Source organism: Oncorhynchus masou, chromosome 25, assembly GCF_036934945.1.
Source record: "Oncorhynchus masou masou isolate Uvic2021 chromosome 25, UVic_Omas_1.1, whole genome shotgun sequence".
NCBI classification, from domain to species: Eukaryota; Metazoa; Chordata; class Actinopteri; order Salmoniformes; family Salmonidae; genus Oncorhynchus; species Oncorhynchus masou.
Window position 1 is genome coordinate 25,885,735 of NC_088236.1, and position 23,666 is coordinate 25,909,400.

General features: G+C 42.4%; 1 protein-coding gene across 2 annotated transcripts in view; it reads right to left on the reverse strand.

The window, feature by feature from the left end:
- LOC135513973 (ras GTPase-activating-like protein IQGAP1) overlaps positions 1-22,905 on the reverse strand; it is an 80,176-nt gene extending 57,271 nt beyond the window's left edge. Inside the window, exons 1-2 of one of the 2 annotated variants that reach the window (XM_064937036.1) lie at positions 22,306-22,905; positions 11,919-12,018 (exon numbers count right to left, since the gene is read on the reverse strand). In XM_064937036.1, the coding sequence (XP_064793108.1) occupies positions 11,919-12,018; positions 22,306-22,351 (146 nt within the window). In that variant the 5' untranslated portion in view covers positions 22,352-22,905. The remainder of the gene's footprint in view (positions 1-11,918; positions 12,019-22,305) is intronic. The other variant, XM_064937035.1, reaches the window with a different exon arrangement.
- Between the last annotated feature and the right edge of the window lie 761 nt (positions 22,906-23,666).

Genomic DNA, 23,666 nt, shown 5'->3' on the forward strand with positions numbered 1-23,666 from the left:
CTGCACTAACGCTACCTGACATTAATCTACCATCTTGGAACAGTGCCACAGCCACATTCTACACACTGAAGCTCTGTGGCTACTAAACTGGCTCAGGGGACGACAGGACAAACAAAACCAGGCATGCCCTCACCAAAAAAAAAACTAATAACAAATCCCAATCTGGAATAGAGGCGGTATGACTGGAGGTACAGAGGGCTTTGTGTGGGTGGCTGATAGAGATAACAGCACACCATGCCATGTCCGCCTGATCACGGTGAGCACTTGATGAGAGTTGGTTGCATGGGTTGGAGAGAGAGCCAGCCTACTGTACTGGCTAGCGCTCAAGTAGTGGAGGAGAGGGGTAACGCAAGAGTGTACAGACACAGATACAAGGCTGGGAAGGCTTTAGTGACACACCATTGTGGGCGTTTTAAATCACAGATGAAAATAAGAGGCAAAGTTTATTATTACATAAGCAAATGAGGAGAGGTGGAAGGAAAGAGAGAAACCAAGCAAGATAAAAAGGACCAGGGTGAGGTAAAGTGAACGAGAGGAGAAGAATATCCTGGCTCAGTCAGTAACAAAGCTCTCCAACCTCTGAAGCTGCACTTCCGGGAGTGAAACAATGTGGTTGGTTCTATACAGCCGCATGGCGAAGCACAGCTCCAACAACAGTATTTAAAACTCCGCAGCCACTCTTTCCTGTTATTATCAGATTTTTCTGCCATTGTAATCCTTGGGAGAGCCACCTAAACGTTTTTGCAGGTCTCCTTAGTCCAAACAGAGTAAAAAAAAAAAATTGTACTGTTAGACCGGTGGCCAGGTTAAACACTATATTATTGTGAGATTTGAGTGAAAACCTCCTTCCATCAGCAAGGGCATTGAAGATGAAATGTGGCTGGGTCTTACAGCATGACAATGATTCCGACGGGCAACAAAGAAGTGGTTTCGTAAGAAGCATTTCAAGGTCCTGGAGTGGCCTAGCCAGTCTCAACCCCATAGAAAATCTTTGGAGGGAGTTGAAAGTCCGTGTTGCCCAGCAACAGCCCCAAAACATCACTGCTCTAGAGGAGATCTGCATGGAGGAATGGGCCAAAATACCAGCAAGTGTGTGAAAACCTTGTGAAGACTTACAGAAAACGTTTGACCTCTGTTATATACCCTTTGTTGGCAATGACAAAGTATTGAGATAAACTTTTGTTATTGACCAAATACTATTTTCCACCATAATTTCCAAATAAATCCATAAAAAATCCTACAATGTGATTTTCTGGATTTTTTTCCCTCATTTTGTCTGTCATAGTTGAAGTGTACCTATGATGAAAATTAAAGGCCTCTCTCATCTTTTTAAGTGGGAGAACTTGCACAATTGGTGGCTGACTAAATACTTTTTTGCCCCACTGTAGTTGCATATCACAATATTAATACTTTGACTCCAAGTATATCAATCTTTTTTTTTGCTAGGTAGTTGCTCTTCATCTTTTTAAATAGTGAGCCAACATGTTTTGAGCACTTATTTCCATGAATGATTTTCTCATGCTCCCTCATCTTTGCAGCAGACATCACAATACATATCGTATCGGCACCTAAATATCATGATAATATTGTTTTGTGAGGTCCCTGGCAATTCCCAGCCCTAATATTAGCCTACTGCTCTCTAGGACAAATGGAGAAATCCCACACCAGTGACCAGTCCACATTAGCCTAAACTAAACTGCTAGCCAGGCCAAGTGTTACTAGCCTATATGGGTCTTTCTATAAATTAGGGTACCAGTGAGGCTTTCCTACGCAGGACAACTTGCTACAGCTCTTGATAAGTCAATGATAATAATCTGCAAAAAAAAAAAGCTACAGTGCCTTCGGAAAGTATTCAGAACCTTTGACTTTTTCCACATCGTTACGTTAGCCTTATTCTAAAAGATTTTTTTTCTGTAAAAAATCCCAGCAATCTACACGCAATACCCCATAATGAAAAGCAAAAACAGGCTTTTAGAAATGTTTGCTAATTTAATAAAAAACAGAAATACCTTATCTTATTTGCATAAGTATTCAGACACTTCATTATGAGACTTGAAATTGAGCTCAGGTGCATCCTGTTTCCATTGATCATCCTTGAGATGTTTCTACAACTTGATTGGCGTCACCTGTGGTAAATTCAATTGATAGGACATGATTTGGAAAAGCATCCCACAGTTGACAGTGCATGTCAAAACCTAGCCATGAGGTTGAAGGAATTGTCCATAGAGCTCCGGGACAGGATTGTGTCGAAGCACAGATCTGGGGAAGGGCACCAAAAAATGTCTGCAGCATTGAAGGATCCCAAGAACACAGTGGCCTCCATCATCCTTAAATGGAAGAAGTTGGAACCACCAAGACTCTTCCTAGAGCTGGCCGCCCGGCCAAACTGAGCAATCGGGGGAGAAGGGCCTTGGTCAGGGAGGTGACACTGAATTCTTTACCTAAATAGCCCAGTACTGTACTCCCGACCATCACATTGTACAGTGCCATATTTTCCGTTCCATCATAACAGAAACCTAGAGACATTTTCATTTTCCTTGGAATAGAACCACCATAATATTAATCAAATTACAGTATCAGTCAAGACACACCTACTCATTCCAGGGATTTTCTTTATTTAATATTTTCTACATGGTAGAATAATAGTGAAGACATTACAACTATGAAATAACACATATGGAATCAGTTAAAAACAAATTCTTATTTACAAGGACAGCCTACTCCTTCCTGCCCGTTAGGGAACTGAACCCCGGTCTCCCGCGTGTACGCATTCTCTAGTACAGCCATTATTGAAGGCTATCAAATGCTTCTCAAATATGCCCTCTGGTGGACAAACCAGCACTAACTAGCCTTAATGGTACCAGTGGTTCACACTTAAATAACGTGCCATAGAATTCTGCGGCACCATGCAAGCTGTGCCGCAGTACTCTGCAACTTTTAAAGGAGGAACCACTGTATGCGTCTCTGTGTGTGTAGTAAAGGTGGTCCAGAGTTTTTTCCCCTCTGGTTACAAATGTAACATGCTGGTAGAAATGAGGTAAAACAGATTTTAGTTTCCCTGCATTAAAGTCCCCAGCCACTAGGAGTGCCGCCTGTGGATGAGCATTTTCTTGTTTGCTTATGGCCTTATACAGCTTGTTGAGTGCCATCTTAGTGCCAGCATCAGTTTGTGGTGGTATATAGACAGCTATGAAAAATATATATCTTGGTAAATAGTGTGGTCTACAGCTTATGAGATACTCTACCTCGGGCAAGCAAAACCTCAAAACTTAACATTTTGTGTCTCCTTATGCTATGGGGTGAAAACAGTTTATGAGCACACAAATCCAAAATAATAAATGTGATTGCAAAATCGAATGCTTCTAACCGAAAGAGTCACCTTACCTTAAAACCTAAAATCGACTGTCATTCATGTGGCTGTTCAATAATTATGCATAACACTTGTTGGATGTGCATTTGGTGTCTAGCTGATTAGTAACGCAATGATATTTTCACACATCATCTGATCTGGGACGGAATTTTCCTAATGACAGTCAGGTAACGAACAACTGTTGTGATGCTGCATCGCATGCGCTAAAGAGATGGAAAAAAGGTGTTCACGAGGAATGTCCAGAATATTTGTGTCTCATTCGTTACGCCAGTGAAGACAGTTGTGTATGGATCCACATTGGATTAAATATCTTCCGCGAATTGATGTTGATTATCTGTCGTCTGCTTGATTTACAGCAGGGTCTCATTAGATTTAACAGATGAAGCATCAAGGTAATTTGTTCATATTTTCATATATTTTTGTGCGTCGGATTGGACACCAAGTCTACTGTGCGCAATTGTGTAGGATAGACCCAATTGTGTAGAGAAGTCCATGTAATTATTGTAGCCAATTTATTGATAAGTTCTCCTGCTCCCTTATAATTATCTGTGATTTCATTTTTGATCCGTTTTTGTGAGAGATGTGGACACTTCTGTTTGTTTCCTGCTGCTTCAATTGAAAAGGTGTTACGCTACTCTGTTGCGGTAAAACCACGTGCGGTTATTACGAGGACAACAAAATCTAATGTTGGCTTCAACTTGGATGTCCATACAAACTCTTCCATTAAAAAAGGAACCTGGTTTTTGGTCACTTTCTAATTATAAAAACAGTGATGGCGAGTTTCAAATGGTGAGATTAATGCTACAACTATTCATGGTTTTGTGTGCTTGCATCGGCCACATAGGCTACAGAAAAATGGCCATGAATGCCTCTAATCTAATTAGTCAGACAATGTCCACATTATTGTCACACATTTTGAATGTAATAATTTGAATTTCAGTGAATTGGTAAGGCATACTTTTTCTTATTATCCTAAAAAAGTGGTAATGGCCTACTTGTTTGACACTTTTGCAGGGAGGGGTGGGGTTCTATATTAGGCCCTATACAGCGGCCTTGCGAAAGTATTCGGCCCCCTTGAACTTTGCGACCTTTTGCCACATTTTAGGCTTCAAACATAAAGATATAAAACTGTATTTTTTTGTGAAGAATCAACAACAAGTGGGACACAATCATGAAGTGGAGCGACATTTATTGGATATTTCAAACTTTTTTAACAAATCAAAAACTGAAAAATTGGGCGTGCAAAATTTTTCAGCCCCTTTAAGTTAATACTTTGTAGCGCCACCTTTTGCTGCGATTACAGCTGTAAGTCGCTTGGGGTATGTCTATCAGTTTTGCACATCGAGAGACTGAAATTTTTTAGAAAGCCGACTCTTGATTTGATTTTCGATTGGAGATGTTTGATATGAGTCTGGAAGGAGAGTTTACAGTCTAGCCAGACACCTAGGTAATTATAGATGTCCACATATTCAAGGTCGGAACCATCCAGGGTGGTGATGCTGGTCAGGCGTGCGGGTGCAGGCAGCGAACGGTTGAAAAGCATGCATTTGGTTTTACTAGCGTTTAAGAGCAGTTGGAGGCCACGGAAGGAGTGTTGTATGGCGTTGAAGCTCGTTTGGGGGTTAGATAGCACAGTGTCCAAGGACGGAAGTATATAGAATGGTGTCGTCTGCGTAGAGGTGGATCAGGGAATCGCCCGCAGCAAGAGCAACATCATTGATATATATACAGAGAAAAGAGTCGGCCCGAGAATTGAACCCTGTGGCACCCCCATAGAGACTGCCAGAGGACCGGACAGCATGCCCTCCGATTTGACACACTGAACTCTGTCTGCAAAGTAGTTGGGTCCAGGGTGTCTCCCCCTTTGAAGAGGGGGATGACTGCGTAAGCTTTCCAATCCTTGGGGATCTCAGACGATATGAAAGAGGTTGCGGCTGGTAATATGGACAATGGCGGCGGATAGTTTCAGAAATAAAGGGTCCAGATTGTCAAGCCCAGCTGATTTGTACGGGTCCAGGTTTTGCAGCTCTTTCAGAACATCTGCTATCTGGATTTGGGTAAAGGAGAACCTGGAGAGGCTTGGGCGCAGCTGCGGGGGGGTGGAGCTGTTGGCCGAGGTTGGAGTAGCCAGGCGGAAGGCATGGCCAGCCGTTGAGAAATGCTTGTTGAAGTTTTCGATAATCATGGGTTTATCGGTGGTGACCGTGTTACCTAGCCTCAGTGCAGTGGGCAGCTGGGAGGAGGTGCTCTTGTTCTCCATGGACTTCACAGTGTCCCAAAACTTTTTGGAGTTGGAGCTACAGGATGCAAACTTCTGCCTGAAGAAGCTGGCCTTAGCTTTCCTGACTGACTGCGTGTATTGGTTCCTGACTTCCCTGAACAGTTGCATATCGCGGGGACTATTTGATGCTATTGCAGTCCGCCACAGGATGTTTTTGTGCTGGTCGAGGGCAGTCAGGTCTGGAGTGAACCAAGGGCTATATCTGTTCTTAGTTCTGCATTTTTTGAACGGAGCATGCTTATCTAAAATGGTGAGGAAGTTACTTTTAAAGAATGACCAGGCATCCTCAACTGACGGGATGAGGTCAATGTCCTTCCAGGATACCCGGGCCAGGTCGATAAGAAAGGCCTGCTCACAGAAGTGTTTTAGGGAGCGTTTGACAGTGATGAGGGGTGGTCGTTTGACTGCGGCTCCGTAGCGGATACAGGCAATGAGGCAGTTATCGCTGAGATCCTGATTGAAGACAGCGGAGGTGTATTTGGAGGGCCAGTTGGTCAGGATGACATCTATGAGGGTGCCCTTGTTTACAGATTTAGGGTTGTACCTGGTGGGTTCCTTGATGATTTGTGTCAGATTGAGAGCATCTAGCTTAGATTGTAGGACTGCCGGGGTGTTAAGCATATCCCAGTTTAGGTCACCTAACAGAACAATCTCTGAAGCTAGATGGGGGGCGATCAATTCACAAATGGTGTCCAATTCACTAAATGTTATAGTTGGGTATGGAAATCTCAGAATTTTTGGTGGCCTTCCTGAGCCAGGATTCAGACACGGCAAGGACATCAGGGTTAGCAGACTGTGCTAAAGCAGTGAGTAAAACAAACTTAGGGGAGGAGGCTTCTGATGTTGACATGCATGAAACCAATGCTTTTTCGATCACAGAAGTCAACAAATGAGGGTGCCTGGGGACATGCAGGGCCTGGGTTTACCTCCACATCACCCGCGGAACAGAGGAGGAGTATTATGAGGGTGCGGCTAAAGGCTATCAAAACTGGTCGCCTAGAGCGTTGGGGACAGAGAGTAAAAGGAGCAGATTTCTGGGCATGGTAGAATATATTCAGGGCATAATGCGCAGACAGGGGTATGGTGGGGTGCGGGTACAGCGGAGGTAAGCCCAGGCACTGGGTGATGATGAGAGAGGTTGTATCTCTGGACATGCTGGTTGTAATGGGTGAGGTCACCGCATGTGTGGGAGGTGGGACAAAGGAGGTATCAGGGGTATGAAGAGTGGAACTAGGGGCTCCATTGTAAACTAAAACAATGATAACTAACCTGAACAACAGTATTTGTATAGGTGGAGTTATGGGTCAATTTTCATATGGAACTGCATGAATATCCTTTTCATTTGTTTCAAACCACATTTACTCCATTATTTATAGACCGACAGTAACGCCATTTGTACCCTTTGTGTTACTCTACTATGCGCACAGTAAGCCTGCCTTTGAGAGCTCTCATGTTATGAGATTGTGTGATACTAGTGACACTAAGGGTATATTTGCATGTTTGATCAGATAACTTAACTTAGCATGGAGCTAAGTTGTTTCGACTAACTAAATAATAAAAGTACAGACAAATGGTAAATAACATTTTGCCACACTTGTAAAAATGAAACTAAAACTTCATTAGTTCCCATTGATGCTAGGCCGTCATTGAAAATAAGAATTTGTTCTTAACTGACTTGCCTAGTTAAATAAAGATAAAATAAAAACAAATTAAAAATGGAGGTGAAGGGTAGTAAGGGTATAAATGACACCCTATCAAAAAACATGAGCAAGCTGACATACTGTTTACTCAGTACTACAGGTACAAAGTCCGCCTATGAGCCTGTCAGTGTCAAGGCCTGTCACTGCACTACAGTTTGGTTAAAACGGAGGTAGGCCCACATTTTGGTTTATGTTAAGGCTGTGACTTGTGAGCTACCAGTGTGTTATCATATCATACCTGTAAACCACAGGTGTATTATCAATGCAAATGAAGAAATAAAGTCCAGACAGACAGAGTGCATTAACCCCATTGACCAAAGACAAAAGCAGCATGGTTTAGTTGTTCCAATCAAGCCATTCTCCCGGGAGCTGTTGAAGGGCTGACTCGACTGGGACTGCATGCCTGCCCTGTGACTCCTGACCCCAGAGTGGAAGCAGAGCAGGGTTAGACGGGTCCTAATCGCACTGCCTGACTCAGTCACTAATATTCACTAATAGCCTAATCAGCAGCCAGCACCATAATCCTAATCCCAGATGACAAGTTTCCCAGAATAGAGGCTCATCAGCGTCGGAGGAGAGAGACAGGAAGTCAGCGGTGTTGCTGAGTGCTAGTTTGTCACCAGAATCCCTATTACACTTTAACAGACAGAGATCCATGACACCAATAAGGTCATAAATCAGGGTTCCTCAACTGGTTTTATTTGGCCCATAAGACTGTAAAGAACACCAAAAATATCAGCTCAGTGATTTTAATTTAAGAAATATGTTCCCAACTATTCACACGCATAAGAGAGAGACAAGACTTGATCATGTACAAATGTAAGCAAGGTTTGAAATGATTACGTTTTAGTCAAACATATGTCTGGGCTTCTTGCGCTGAATTTGCAGTCTACAAAGTCTTTGTGATTATGTTCCAGCCCACGACAATCAGCTCAAGAAAAAGAAAAACCAAGTCCCAACGGCTGAATCTAGTTGATGATCCCACTACCAAGTCTCTGTTCTCTACCAAATCAAAGTCCACGTTCTGCAGTCACACTTTAATACATCTCATCAGGGGAGCCAATGCAGTCATACCAGTGCACAGCAAACTCTGACCTCAACACATAGAGGCTAGAAGTGTTTAAACCACCTGCTGACTGGTGATGTCACCATGGTACAGCTATAGCAGATTAACTTTTGGTGTGATTATTCTGGGTTGCTTGCAGAGGTGTGGTGTGGTGAGCAGTCCCAAAAACAGCACGTGAGAACACAAGAGGAGAGGCTTCCTGTTCCGTTGGGTGCCTTCATACATACGACAGGAAGTGGTTCAGTATCAGGCACAGCACGCTCAGAGCTCTCAGGAAAAGACTACATTGGTTTATAAAAAAGAAGTTGTTATCGGTTTTGATAAAACAATCTTAAACTGTATTAAAAATTCTTTACACTAAACTTTAAAACGACATTGTTGACCCCATGTCAGAGACATTGTGGGGTTTAAAGTGTTAGTGCATGTTAGCTTATACACGTTATGAGTTTCATTCTCCCTTAGTCCCAGTTTGAGCTGTTAGGTTACATGATTTCAGGGCAGTGTGAGTAGCAGTCAGCAGGAGAGCTAGTCTAGCTTCTCCCACACTCCATCTCAAACACTTTGAGCCGCAGCTTACAGCCAGCCGTCATCTGATGACAGCACACGTGCACGCCAAAACGCACTCACGATATCTTCATCTACAGCACCAAAATCTCTCTGCTCCTTCTAATGCTCCCTCTTCCTACTACTCTGCTCTTACCCCTCCTTCCATCCATTTCTCCTCTTACTGTATGGTCTCCTCATCACTCCACTCATATCATCCTCCTCTCTCTGTTCTCTGCTCCTCCCTCATCATCTTCTCTTTGAAATCAAATTGAATTAGTCACATGTGCCGAATACAACCTTACAGTGAAATGCTTACTTACGAGCCTCTAACCAACAATGCCATTTAAAAAAAATACAGATAAGAATAAATAAAAGTAACAAGTAATTAAAGAGCAGCAGTAAAATAACAATAGCGAGACTGTACCAGTACCCCCCTGTATATAGAGTCAATGTGCGGTGGCACCGGTTAGTTGAGGTAATATTTACATGAAGGTAGAGTTATTAAAGTGGCCATGCATAGATGATAACAACAGAGAGTACCCGCGGTGTAAAAGAGGGAGAGAAGCAATGCAAATAGTCTGGGTAGCCATTTGATTAGGTGTTCAGGTGTCTTATGGCTTGGGGGTAGAAGCTGTTTAGAAGCCTCTTGGACCTAGACTTGGTGCTCCGGTACTGCTTGCCGTGCGGTAGCAGAGAGAACAGTCTATGACTAGGGTGGCTGGAGTCTGATACTTTTTAGGGCCTTCCTCTGGTCTGACGCCGCCTGGTATAGAGGACCTGGATGGCAGGAAGCTTGGCCCCAGTTATGTACTGGGCCGTACGCACTACCCTCTGTAGTGCCCTGCGTTTGGAAGCCGAGCAGTTGCCATATCAGGCAGTGATGCAACCAGTCAGGATGCTCTCGATTGTGCAGCTGTAGAACCTTTTGAGGATCTGAGGACCCATGCCAAATCTTGTCAGTCTCCTAAGGGGGAATAGGTTTTGTCGTTATCCAGGATCCAGTTGCAGAGGGAGATGTTTAGTCCCAGGGTCCTTGGCTTATTGATGAGCTTCAAGGGCACAATGGTGTTGAACGCTGAGCTGTAGTCAATGAATGGCATTCTCACATAGGTGTTCCTTTTGTCCAGGTGGGAAAGGGCAGTGTGGGGTGCAATAGAGATTGCATCATCTGTGGATCTGTTGGAGCGGTATGCAAATTGGAGTGGATCTAGGGTTTCTGGGATAATGGTGTTGATGTGAGCCATGACCAGCCTTTTAAAGCACTTCATGGCTACAGACATGAGTGCCATGGGTCGGTAGTCATTTAGGCAGGTTACCTTAGTGCCTGTGCCCAAGAACACTATGTTGGTATGCTTAAAACATGTTGGCATTTAGTGAAGACACTTGCCCATTGGTCAGCGCATGATCGTAGTACACGTCCTGGTAATTTGACCCTGCAACCTTGTGAATGTTGACCTGTTTAAAAGGTCTTACTCACATCGGCTGCGGAAAGCATGATCACAGTCTTCCGGAACAGCTGGTGCTCTCATGCATGTTTAAGTATTATTTGCCTCGAAGCGAGCATAGAAGTAGTTTAGCTAGTCTGGTAGGCTCGTGTCATTGGGCAGCTCTCGGCTGTGCTTCCCTTTATAGTCTATAATGGTTTGCAAGCCCTGCCATATCTGGCGTCAGAGCTGGTATAGTACGATTCAATCTTAGTCCTGTATTGAGGCTTTGCCTGTTTTATGGTTCGTCGGAGGACATAGCGGAATTTCTTATAAGCTTCTGGGATGGAGTCCCGCTCCTTGAAAGTGGCATGTCTAGCCTTTAGCTCAATGCGGATGTTGCCTGTAATCCATGGCTTCTGATTGGGGTATGTACGTAGGGTCACTGTGGGGACGACGTCGCCGATGCACTTATTGATAAAGCCAATGACTGATGTAGTGTACTCAATGCCATTGGAGGAATCCTGGAACATATTCCAGTCTGTGCTATAAAAACAGTCCTGTAGCTTAGCATCTGCTTCATCTGACCACTTTTTATTGATCTAGTCACTGGTGCGTCCTGATTTAATTTGATCTTGTAAGCAGGAATCAGGAGGATAGAATTATGGTCAGATTTGCCAAATTGAGGGTGAGGGAGAGCTTTGTGTGCGTCTCTGTGTGTGGAGTAAAGGTGGTCCAGAGTTTTTTTCCTCTGGATTTCACAGATTTTAGTTTCCCTGCATTAAAGTCCCTGGCTACTAGGAGCGCCACCTCTGGGTGAGCGTTTTCTTGTTTGCTTATGGCGGAATACAGCTCATTCAATGCTGTCTTAGTGCCAGCCTCTGACTGTGGTGGTATGTAAAACAGCTACGAAAAATACAGATAAACTCTCTAGGTGGATAGTGTGGTCTACAGCTTATAATGAGATACTCTACCTTAGGCGAGCAATAGCTTGAGACTTCCTTAGATATCGTGCACCAGACGATATTTACAAAAGTACAGTCTGCCGCCCCTTGTCTTACCAGACACTACTGTTCTATCCTGCCGGTGCAGCGTATAACCAGCCAGCTGTATGTTGAGTGTCGTTGTTCAGCCACGACTCCGTGAAGCATAAGATATTTCAGTTTCGAATGTCCCCTTGCTAATTTAATCTTCTATGTAAGTCATCTATTTTATTGTCCAAAGACTGCACGTTTGCTAGCAGAATGGAAGGTTTATTCGATCGCCTACAAATTCTCAGAAGGCAGCCCGCCCTCTGGCTCCTCTTCCCACAAATCATGGGGATCTGTGCCTGTTCCCAAGAAAGAAGTACATTGTTCGCGTCGGGCTCATTAAAAGGGAAAAAAAGGATTCTGGCAGTCCTTGGTGAGGAACCGCAGTCCTGTCCAGAAAATAAACAAAAAACAAATCGGTTGGGGGCACGTAAAACGTCTGCTTTCTTCTCCGGAGCCATTTTGTTGCTCCCTATGCTCCATGACTACTCCTCTCTTACCGTTTGGCCTCCTCCAGGTGACAGAGATACTCGTAGGCGATGTTCTGTCGTCTCCTCTCGTCCATCTCCTCCGCCGAGAGCCTCTCATCGTCCTGAATGGCTGCAGATTGAAATAAAAACAGTTACAGCCTCATGCACACACAACAGTAATGAGAGGGTGAGAATCATCTGCTGTAATCATCTTGGACTGGATATAGTTCTCTCTCTCTGTGTTCTTGTAAATTAAGTGATTCATAAGAACACAGAGAAAACCATTATCAACATGATAAGATCTTTTTAGCATGCATTCTTAAAAATCACAACGAATCAGAAACCTGCCTAGTAGGATACTTGGGACATTATTACCTTACTTTAGAGAGTGCGTGGGGACATTGCTTACATTTGCTATGACAAGTTCATTGTCCACCTTCCCTAACAAAAGCCTGGAAGGAGTGAGAGAGCCAATCTTTCTGGTCAGTAGCTTCAGACTAACATCACATCTCTCGCACACACACACACACACACACACACACACACACACACACACGACTGACTAGATCAGTTAAACAATGTTTTTATTTGATAAATGTTTTCTCCATATTATGGCCATCTCTGGTAAGCTACCCAGGAAAGGGCTAAGAAAAGCCCATATTAATATTTGTAGCCTTAGCAAGTTACTGATTTCATGAACCATTTCTAACATCGGATAACATTCATATACTGGCTCTCTCTGAAACTCACTTAGATAATTCCTTTGACACAGCAGTAGCAATATAGCGATACAGTAATATAACATCTACAGAAAAGACAAGAATGCCCATGAGGGAGGTGTTGCTGTACAGTATATGTTCAGAGCCATATTCCTGTAAAACTTAAAGGAGGTTGTTGTTGTTGAAGTGTTGTGTTGCAAGTTCACCTGCCTCATCTAAAGTCACTTATTTTAGGGTGCTGCTATAGCCCACCAAGTGCTAACAGTCAGTATTTGTCTGCATGTCTGCAATGCTTAAGTGTGTGATGTTAACAGAGATCTATTTTCTGGGTGACCTGAACTGGTTAGCAAGTAGCTTTCCTCTCAAGAGGAATCTTCTTACTGTGAATAATGCCTGCAATATGACCTATGTTATCACTCAACCAACTAGAGTGTATACCAATAGTGGTGGATCTGTGACGTCCACTTGTATTGATTATATTTTCTATATCTTTCTCCAAAGTGAAATCAGTTCCCATTGGCTGTAGTGACCATAACATTGTGGCAATAACAAGGAAAGCCAAAGTGCTAAAATGTTGTGTTATCTTTTGTTGAAGATGTAAAAGATGTAAGTTGGTCTGATGTGTATGAGGAAGTGAATCCAGATGCAGCACTGGAAGTATTTGTAAAATGATTAATTTCGTGCATTGACAAGCATGCACCTGTTACGAAAATAACTATGAGAACAGTTTGAGCCCCCTGAATGATTATGAATTAAAACATTTTATGGTTCAAAGAAATTATGCACAAAAAAAAAAAAAAAAAAAAAGGGCAAACAAGTCAGACTGCTCAGCTGATTGGTTGACATACTGTCAATTGAGAACTTTTGTGACTAAACTTAACAAAAATAAGAAATTATATTACCAAACCAAGATAAGGGCACTCAACATGTACTGCTCTGACTCAGATGCCTGTGATTGGTTAAAAGAAATGTATAAGATGATAGTTGGAGCTGTATTGTTAGATTTCAGTGCAGCCTCTGATGTTATTAATCATAAATTGTTATTGAAAGAATCTCACTTGCTTTGGCTTTACATCACCTACATCTCATGGTTGGAGGGTTACTTATCCAATAGAACCCAGAGAGAGTTCATCAATGGAAGCTTCTCTAACATCAGATATGTACAGTGCGGTGTCCCTTAGGGCAGTTGCCTTGGGCCATTAATCTTCTCTATTTTTACAAATGATTTGCCACTGGTCTTATACGAAGCTAGAACGACTATGTATGAGGATGATTCCACACACTACATGTCAGCACCAAAAGCCTGTGGGCTCACTGAATTTCTAAATACGAAGTTACACTCAGCATCAGAATGGGTGATGAATAATAGACTGGTCTTAAATACATCTAAGACTAAAAGCATTGTATTTGGTTCAAAACATTCTAAGAGTGAAATCTAAACTGGAGTTGTGTATAAAGGGTGTGACCATTGAGCAAGTTGAGGAAGCTAAACTCCTAGGTCAATTATCATGGTCAAGTAATAGTGACAAAGTTGTTGTGAAGATGAGGAGTATGTTAGGTATAAATGATATTATGCATTTGACACAAAAATAAAGTGTACTAGTTGTTCAGGGTCTGGTCTTGTTCCACCTTGATTACTGTCTGGTAATATGGTCAAATGCAGCAAATAAAGACCTAGCAAAGTTGCAGCTGGCTCAAAACAGAGCAGCACGCCTTGCCCTTTACTGCACACACATAACTTCAACATGCATGCCATTCTCTTCTAGTTTTAATGAGAAATATTGCTGTAATGAAAATTCCAGATTGTCTACATAATCAAATAACATTCAGTTCAGACACCCATACATACCCTGCAAGACAAGCCACCAAAACAAATTCACGCCAGCGGACAATATTATACAGAACCATGATCGCAATTACTCAAGTAACCAGCTAAATTACCTTACATTTTCAAAAACAACATCTCATGGCACAATAGGGACTGTGAAATTACACAAACACACTAAACACACACATTTTTTAGTTGTATTATTTGTATATTGTTGTATTTTAAATTTGTGTAACTGTTCTTGTCTATGAGTGTTTTGTTACTTGTCGTGTTTTATGTTTTTGTGTGGACCCCAGGAAGAATAACTGCTGCCTCAGCAAAAGTGGCTATTTCTTTCTCAACAAGCTGACCAATAGAATAGGTAAACGTTTGTACTATGGGGTATAGTAGATTGACATAGGCTAGTGATTTTGCTATTAGTTACTGGTCTTGTTGGCTGAGGAAAAGTAAATGTGGACAGTTATTCTAACATCTTCAAAGTGTACTCAGAATTCATTAAGATCCGCACATCATTGCATCCTGGACTTACATGTTCTGTTAATATGAATTACCATAATGTAAATGTGTTTTCTGTCATTCTGAGCACAGTGAGTGGACACCCTAATCAGGTTATGTACCCAATGCAGATGGGTCCGGTAAATGTATCAAATGTCCAGTAAATCAAAATGCTGTCAGTCAAATGTCCAGCACCACATTTCCGGAAATCCTGCTACAGTATGCATGTAGTGTGCGAGTATGTAATTGATGGACCATTATTACTGGGAAGGGCTGAACTAGTTAAGTCTGCAGACTGATTAGACCCCTATTTTACTGGCATGACTTACGAAAAATATCTTTGTTGCCCTCAAGACCCAGAGTGGAGAAGTCTAGCAGGCACATGCAGGCAAGCCTAATCTGACTGATAGGCTGCATCTCTCCAAACTAGAGGTCGACTGATTATGATTTTTCAACGCCGATACCAATTTATTGGAGGACCAAAAAGCAGATACCGATTAATCAGACTTTTTTTTTTACAATTTTAAATACTGAAAGAACACTTATTTTAACTTAATATAATACGCCAATAAAATCAATTTAGCCTCAAGTAAATAATGAAACATGTTCAATTTGGTTTAAATAATGCAAAAACAAAGTGTTAGAGAAGAAAGTAAAAGTGCAATATGTGCCATGTAAGAAAGCTAACGTTTCAGTTCCTTGCTCAGAACATGAGAACATATGAAAGCTGGTGATTCCTTTTAACATGAGTCTTCAATATTCCCAGGTAAGAAGTTTTAGGTTGTAGTTATTATAGGAATTATAGGACTATTTCCCTCTATAACATTTGTATTTCATTAACCTTTGACTATTGGATGTTCTTATAGTCACTTTAGTATTGCCAGTGTAACAGTATAGCTTCCGTCCCTCTCCTCACTCCTCCCTGGGCTCGAACCAGCAACACAACGACAACAGCCACAACATCGAAGCAGCGTTGCCCATGCAGAGCAAGGGAAACAACCACCCCAAGGCTCAGAGCGAGTAGCGAGCGCTAACGAGCCAGCAATTTCACTTCGGTTACACCAACCTCATCTCGGGAGTTGATAGGCTTGAAAGTCAAAAACAGCGCAATGCTTGACGCACAACGAAGAGCTGCTGGCAAAACACACAAGAGTGCTGTTTGATTGAATGTTTACGCGCCTGCTTCTGCCTACCACCGTCAGTCAGATACTTAGATACTTGTATGCTTGTATGCTCAGTCAGATTATATGCAACGCAGGACACGCTAGATAATATCTAGTAATATCATCAACCATGTGTAGTTAACTAGTGATTATGATTGATTGTTTTTTATAAGATAAGTTTAATGCTAGCTAGCAACTTACCTTGGCTTACTGCATTTGCGTAACAGGCAGTCTCCTTGTGGAGTGCAACGAGAGAGAGGCAGGTCGTTATTGCGTTGGACTAGTTAACTTTAAGAGCTGACAAGGTGAAAATCTATAATAATAATACAAATAAAATTTAAAATAAATAAAAATCGGCGCCCAAAATACCGATTTCCGATTGTTATGAAAACTTGAAATTGAAACTTGAAACTTGAAATTGAAGTCGACCTCTACTCCAAACACCACTTATTCAAATTAACTGAGTATGCTGCTGACACTGTCATACTTGCCCCTGTGTTCTTGAAAGAGCAGCACAATCCAACCCACTATGCAGTATTTACACCCTGATGAACAAGTTTGTTAGGTCTAGAAATCTCACTCACAAATCCCAGCAGATAAGGCCCAACAATGGTGCAGGAATTATCAGTCCACTACTGTAGAACTAATCTCACTGACATCTATCTCTGTATCTCCTGTGACCCACTCTCACTGACATCTATCCCTGTAGCTCCTGTGACCCACTCTCACTGACATCTATCCCTGTATCTCCTGTGACCCACTCTCACTGACATCTATCCCTGTAGCTCCTGTGACCCACTCTCACTGACATCTATCCCTGTAGCTCCTGTGACCCACTCTCACTGACATCTATCCCTGTGTGGCTCCTGTGACCCACGCCACTGACATCCCATGGGGCCACCCATATGTAAAAGTAGTCTCCTGTGACCTTTGGACACTCTGCTAAATGGGATATATTATTTATTATATTTATCTATCCCTGTAGCTCCTGTGACCCACTCTCACTGACATCTATCCCTGTAGCTCCTGTGACCCACTCTCACTGAGGCCGCAGACAAAGCCAGCTTACCCGACCAACAAGACTCGCCTCACCAGTCTTAATTTAGCCTTTATTTAACCGGGTGAACATTCGCTTTTACAATAAGGAGTAATGACCTTAAGTCTCACTGAGGGGCAGATTGTGATGCAAGGATCCGCTAAAAACAAAAGTTAATTGGACAAGCCATGGAACTTCTAGTTGAAGGGTCAATTTATAAGGGTCTGTTGGCCCTGAAATTGTTATGCCAAATACGAAAATATGAGAGGGGGAAGGGGGCACAGGAAAGCACACACACACACACAGCAGGGGTCCATCTCTGAGCTGTGTAGGCCCAGGGGGAGATCTATGGTCAGAGCATCCGTCAGCCTGAAGCCGCTGAGCCAGCTGTGTTATTGGAGAGGACCAGAGTGTGAGTAAACACTCACCCCAGAGGCGTGGGATCCCCAGCACAGCCATTACACACACCACACTCAAACTTCCTGGAAGACCTGCCTGCGCTCAGTATGCTGGGCTATATTTAATCTGTCACTGCCTTCATCTGTCAGAACATCACTGGACATGATTTAGACTTGATGACTCATTCCTTTGTTAAGGTAATGTTTTTCTATCCTGTGGGAGCAACAAGTTACACAAGGGGCTCTTAAATGCATGTGGTTATCAAATCCTTGAGTTGGGGGAAAGGGATATGGCCTTAGTCCCCAAATACTATGCTGAGGGCCCATGTGCACAGTAGTACAAATATGTCAGAAGGGGTTCCAGATGTAGCATAGAGAGACAGTACCACTTTGCTCTGGGATGTATAAGTCCAGTCAGAGGGCCACAGCCGTGCGATGAATCCCAATCCAGACCCTCGCCCCTACCAACTTGTGCCGAGGGCCCTCCATTGTCAAGTGTTGCTGATGAAACTCAAGAGGGTGACTTTGAGGGGAATATCGAGAGAATCAATAAACCCATCAACTTCGGGGTTAAATGATACAATTCATGTTCCACATTTAAATAAAAGATAAATTAAATTGAACAAGTTCCCCGTGTCATTTTACAAGACATAAACCTCGGTATTTTGTTTGTTTTATGTGTCAAGCCTCAAAATCAGACAAACAAACGCACGTCTCATTCTTTTGTATGAGATTGAATAAACTCGAAACATATCGCGGTGCATTGTTGGGAGGGGCTATCGGAGGTTATTAGCTACTACATCTTCAATCATTTTCTCTCCTTTAGCTTTGGAACACTCATTCACATGGAGGAGGCAGGCGTGAACAAAGGACCAGGGGGAAGGGACCAGTTTGGGATTCCGCACTGCTAGTGTTAGTTACTCTCTGCCCTTAATTGATCAATTACAGTTATTGATTGGCTAAAGAGTCCATACACCTGCTTACCAAGGTCTTAAATCAGTCTCTGATTAAAAGACCACAACTTAAACCAGCTTACAGCGTGACCTTCCAAGCCTAGAGTTGTGCATCACTAATCAGATTGTTTTAGGCTAGTCTACATAATCAATACATTGACTTTTATGTAGGTTAGCCTAAGCCAATACATTGTATAAGTAACCAACATAAGAGTCAAACTTGTGAACAGTTGATGTTGAGATTTGTCCTACATGAAAATTGGTCAAACTTGTGAACTGATCAATTTAACACGAGGCCTATAATCTCATATATATATATTTAAATGAGTCGATATATAAAAACATGTCAAACTTCCAGGTAGGGGGAAGCCTTGAGGCAAATCGACAAATCAGAAATGCAGAGACGGTGCTTTTTATAGATGGGTTAGCTGACAACATCATGAAAATGATGCACACGCTTCAATGGGGCATAAGTTCTGGTGTTGTTGTGATTGGGGTGGCAAGTAGTCTAGTGGTTGGAGAGTTAGGCCAGTAACTGAAAGGTTGCTAGATCGAATCCCTGAACTGACAAGGTAAAAAATCTGTCATTCTGCCCCTGAACAAGGCAGCTGGTTTAAGATGTGATCCCCGGTAGGCAGTCTTTGTAAATAAGAATTTGTTCTTAACTGACTTGAGTTGTTAAATAAAGGTTCAGTAAAAAAAAATGTATAAGATAGATAGCAATAAACTGCCTCATTTCATCTAGTTCTTAATACCAGGTATTGATTTGACTGTCAATGCTAATACAGCAAAAAGTCACTAGGTAGCTAACTAACAGCTGAGACCATGTATTTGCGACAACAAGTGCAAATGTATTTCATGTTTTCAATAAACATTGGAGACAAATATAGTTCACATGTTGTCAACAATCTAAGCCAACCCAGTCTGTTTTTCACCATAGTTGCCCACGCATCAGTTTTGTTGCTAAACAACCAACCCATCTACTGGGCTCAAAACCCCAATTGCGTCTGATTAAACTTAGCAAAACCTGTTTTTGTGGACGGTTTCCCCCAAGAGCTCACTTGGGAGCTAAATCCAAAAGACTCCTCCTAGATAAAGATCACTAATACAGATAATTAGTGCCGGAATTATGGTAATGCATTAGTCAGTTTCTACGGACCACCTCTGCCCTTACAATAATAAACTCCTCATTTTGTGAGACAGTCAGACAGACAATACCTTCAACCTTTCCTGTTTGGACCTATGCAGTCAGTAAGTTCATTTTAAACCGGTAAACAACAATGTCAGGTCAACAAACCGGTTGAGATATTTCCACTATGGTTGATAATGCAGTTAAGTTATCATTTTACTGGTTGAAATTGTAGAGAAAAAAAAAAGACTATTGACCTGATTACCTAATTGAATATCTCTCACCATTGCACTTTGCCATTTGTTCTCAGGTCTGACTCAGCATAGGCTAAATCCTGTCAACAACACACAGGCCTAAAGTGATACAGGTAAGCATGTTATTGGCGTTTCAAACCTTTTTTCCAAAATATTTATTGACTTTGCTAAATTCCTGTAATACCCATGCAGAAGTCATGCGTGGATTTCTTAACAGTAATAGCAAAAAGTTAATATTCAACCACTGGGAAAATGCCTTCTGTCTGTAGAGACCCTTAACTGTTGACTCTTTTGAGGATGAGTCTTTTTACTGTAAAGATATCTACAGTACCAGTCAAACGTTTGGACAATTACTCATTCAAGGGTTTTTCTTTATTTTTACTATTTTCTACATTGTAGAATAACAGTGAAGACATCAACACCATGAAATGGCACATATCTAGTAACCAAAAAAGTGTTAAAGAAATTTTAGATTCTTCAATGTAGCCACCCGTTGCCTTGATGACAGCTTTGCACACTCTTGGCATTCTCTCAACCAGCTTCACCTGGAATGCTTTTCCAACAGTCTTGAAGGAGTTCCTACATATGCTGAGCACTTGTTGACCAATTTTCCTTCACTCTGCAGTCCAACTCAGTGGGAACCACACATGCTGAGATCATCTGTTCACCTACTCTGCATTTCACAAAGACACAGAGGTTAGAAACAAAAATCTAAAATTTGGGCTCATTTCCACTGGTCTAATGTCCATTGCTCGTGTTTCTTGGCCCAAGCAAGTCTTCTTCTTTTTGGTGTCCTTTAGTAGGGATTTCTTTGCAGCAATTCGACCATGAAGGCCTGATTCACACAGTCTCTGAACAGTTGATGTTGAGATGTGTCTGTTACTTGAACTCTGTGAAGCATTTATTTGGGCTGTAATTTCTGAGGCTGGCAATGCTAATGAACGTATCCTCTGCAGCAGAGGTAACTCTGGGTCTTCCTTTCCTGTGGCGGTCCTCATGAGAGCCAACTTCATCATACCACAGCAGAGGTAACTCTGGGTCTTCCTTTCCTGTGGCGGTCCTCATGAGAGCCAACTTCATCATACCACAGCAGAGGTAACACTGGGTCTTCCTTTCCTGTGGCGGTCCACATGAGAGCCAGTTTCATCATACCACAGCAGAGGTAACTCTGGGTCTTCCTTTCCTGTGGCGGTCCTCATGAGAGCCAGCTTCATCATACCACAGCAGAGGTAACTCTGGGTCTTCCTTTCCTGTGGCGGTCCTCATGAGAGCCAGCTTCATCATACCACAGCAGAGGTAATTCTGGGTCTTCCTTTCCTGTGGCGGTCCTCATGAGAGCCAGCTTCATCATACCACAGCAGAGGTAACTCTGGGTCTTCCTGTCCTGTGGCGGTCCTCATGAGAGCAAGCTTCATCATACCACAGCAGAGGTAACTCTGGGTCTTCCTTTCCTGTGGCGGTCCTCATGAGAGCCAGCTTCATCATACCACAGCAGAGGTAACTCTGGGTCTTCCTGTCCTGTGGCGGTCCTCATGAGAGCAAGCTTCATCATACCACAGCAGAGGTAACTCTGGGTCTTCCTTTCCTGTGGCGGTCCTCATGAGAGCCAGCTTCATCATACCACAGCAGAGGTAACTCTGGGTCTTCCTTTCCTGTGGCGGTCCTCATGAGAGCCAGCTTCATCATAGTGCTTGATGGTTTTTGCGAGTGCACCTGAAGAAACTTTCAAAGTTCTTGAAATTTTCCAGATTGACTGACCTTCATGACTTAAATTAATCATGGACTGTTGTTTCTCTTTGCTTATTTGAGCTATTCTTGCTATAATATGGACTTGGTCTTTTACCAAATAGGGCTACCTTCTGGATTGAGAAAACAGAGTTGTTGAAGATGGATCATGTCTGTCTGAGGTGATGTGGGGCACACACAGGCCACTTCAAATAGATGTCATTTGTTCCCTCGCTTTATGGGTGCAAATGGTTAGTAGAACTGTATCTGATAAAGGGTCAGGGTCACTGACAATAGCCTGAGTGAGTACAGACTAGTCAGGGATGGACAACTCCAGTCCTCTGGGGCCAGAGTAGTGTCATACTTTTACCCATCCCTAGCAAACAATGTGCCTACAATTTCATGTTTGACAACATTACATCAGAGTTTGATAGCTTTTTCAAAGTTTACACTTGTTTATGCAGAATATAATTCAAGGTGAAACTCGAACTGTTCTGCGGTGCACATGTACAGTAGTCCTATGCTGTGTCTTGCCTAGTTAAATAAAGGTTAAATAGATCAAATGGTAGCTCCAATAAACACCTGTGGCTCATCATCGAACATGCAGCTATAAGGCCACATACGCGCCCTGCCAAAACCACTTGAAACATGAAAGCTACAATAAAAACTGTCGATTGAATTTATTTTCAAATGGTGGGTTAGGACACTTTTACTTACTTCCATAACGTGGCTTGTGTGAATTAGCTTTTTCTTCATAGTACATCCTGCCTCTGTTCCCCCGGTTATGAACTTGATGAATGTTGCCCAACCAATGCTAGCTATCAGCAAACCATAAACCGTGCTTTTGGAGTCAAAACAATATTCTTAGATGTGACACTATCGAGAGAATATTAACTTCTAGTTTTCTAAACTTCCTTTTCGTCGATATGCCTCCTGTCACTTTCTCAGCAGAACTCCCATCGCGTTGTTCACCTTTGCTGGGTCATGTCAGAAAGTGCTTGAGGTTTCCTCTGTCTCAGTGCAAGTGTTCACAGTCAGTGCGCTCTGAACTGGGGTAAATTCTTTACTCGGATTCCGTTGCAAAACGTTTGGTCGGTTGCGCAACGTTTTGCAACGGAAACCGTTTACTCCAAACGGAAAACGTTTCCCAACGAAAACGCGTTTATTTTGGACAAATGATGTTATCTCCCTTTTCTTTTGTCCCGTTAGCTTCCATATGGTTCCTGGAGTAAACGGTTTCCGTTGTGCAACCGACCAAACATTTTGCAACGGAATCCGAGAAAAGAATTAAAGTATTGATGGACTCTTTGTTTCTCTTTGAGCTATTCTTGCCATAGCACAGAACTTCAACAGACCAAACGTTGTGCAACATAATCTGACTATTGAATACCCCAGTGGTGTACTCATTAGCCAAACAGTTGCAAAAGGGAACGTTTTGCAACTAACACGAGATTTACAATTGGACAAATTCAGGAAAATCCCTCCCGAATTTTGTTCCGTTTGCTTCCGTTTAAGAAACGTTTTGCAACAGAATTGGCGTAATGAATACGCCCTTAATCTGACGCTCTAATTATCTAGCTGTCCTCAGCACCACCTGGCGACCAATTTATCATGACAGCTGTCCATCTCTTGCTGTCAGAATGAGGGTAACAACATACCCTCAAGACAGCAAATGAAATGGGTGTCAGTGGAATCATTACAATAAAAGGGTATAAAAAGTGTATCTGATTGGTTTATAGAAAAATGCATGGTGAAGATAGTTAGGTTTGCAGACATCAGAAGGTTTCAATTCACATGTCAAGGTTGGGTTCAGCTGAAAGCCGGATTACCGGATTACCTAACAGGCACACTTGACACGTTTGGGGTTTGGATAGCATATTATGATAGCAATATTTTTAGAATTGCAGGAAATGAGCTTTAAAAATGCTAAATGTTCTCTCAGCCTCAGGGCAAAATGTGTAGAATAGTAGGAAATTCGCTTAAAACGGCAACATTTTCTCTCAGCCTCATTACAAAATCGAAATAAAAGCATGAGAGGAGCTATGAAACAGCAACAACAAAAAACCTGCCCCATGGCA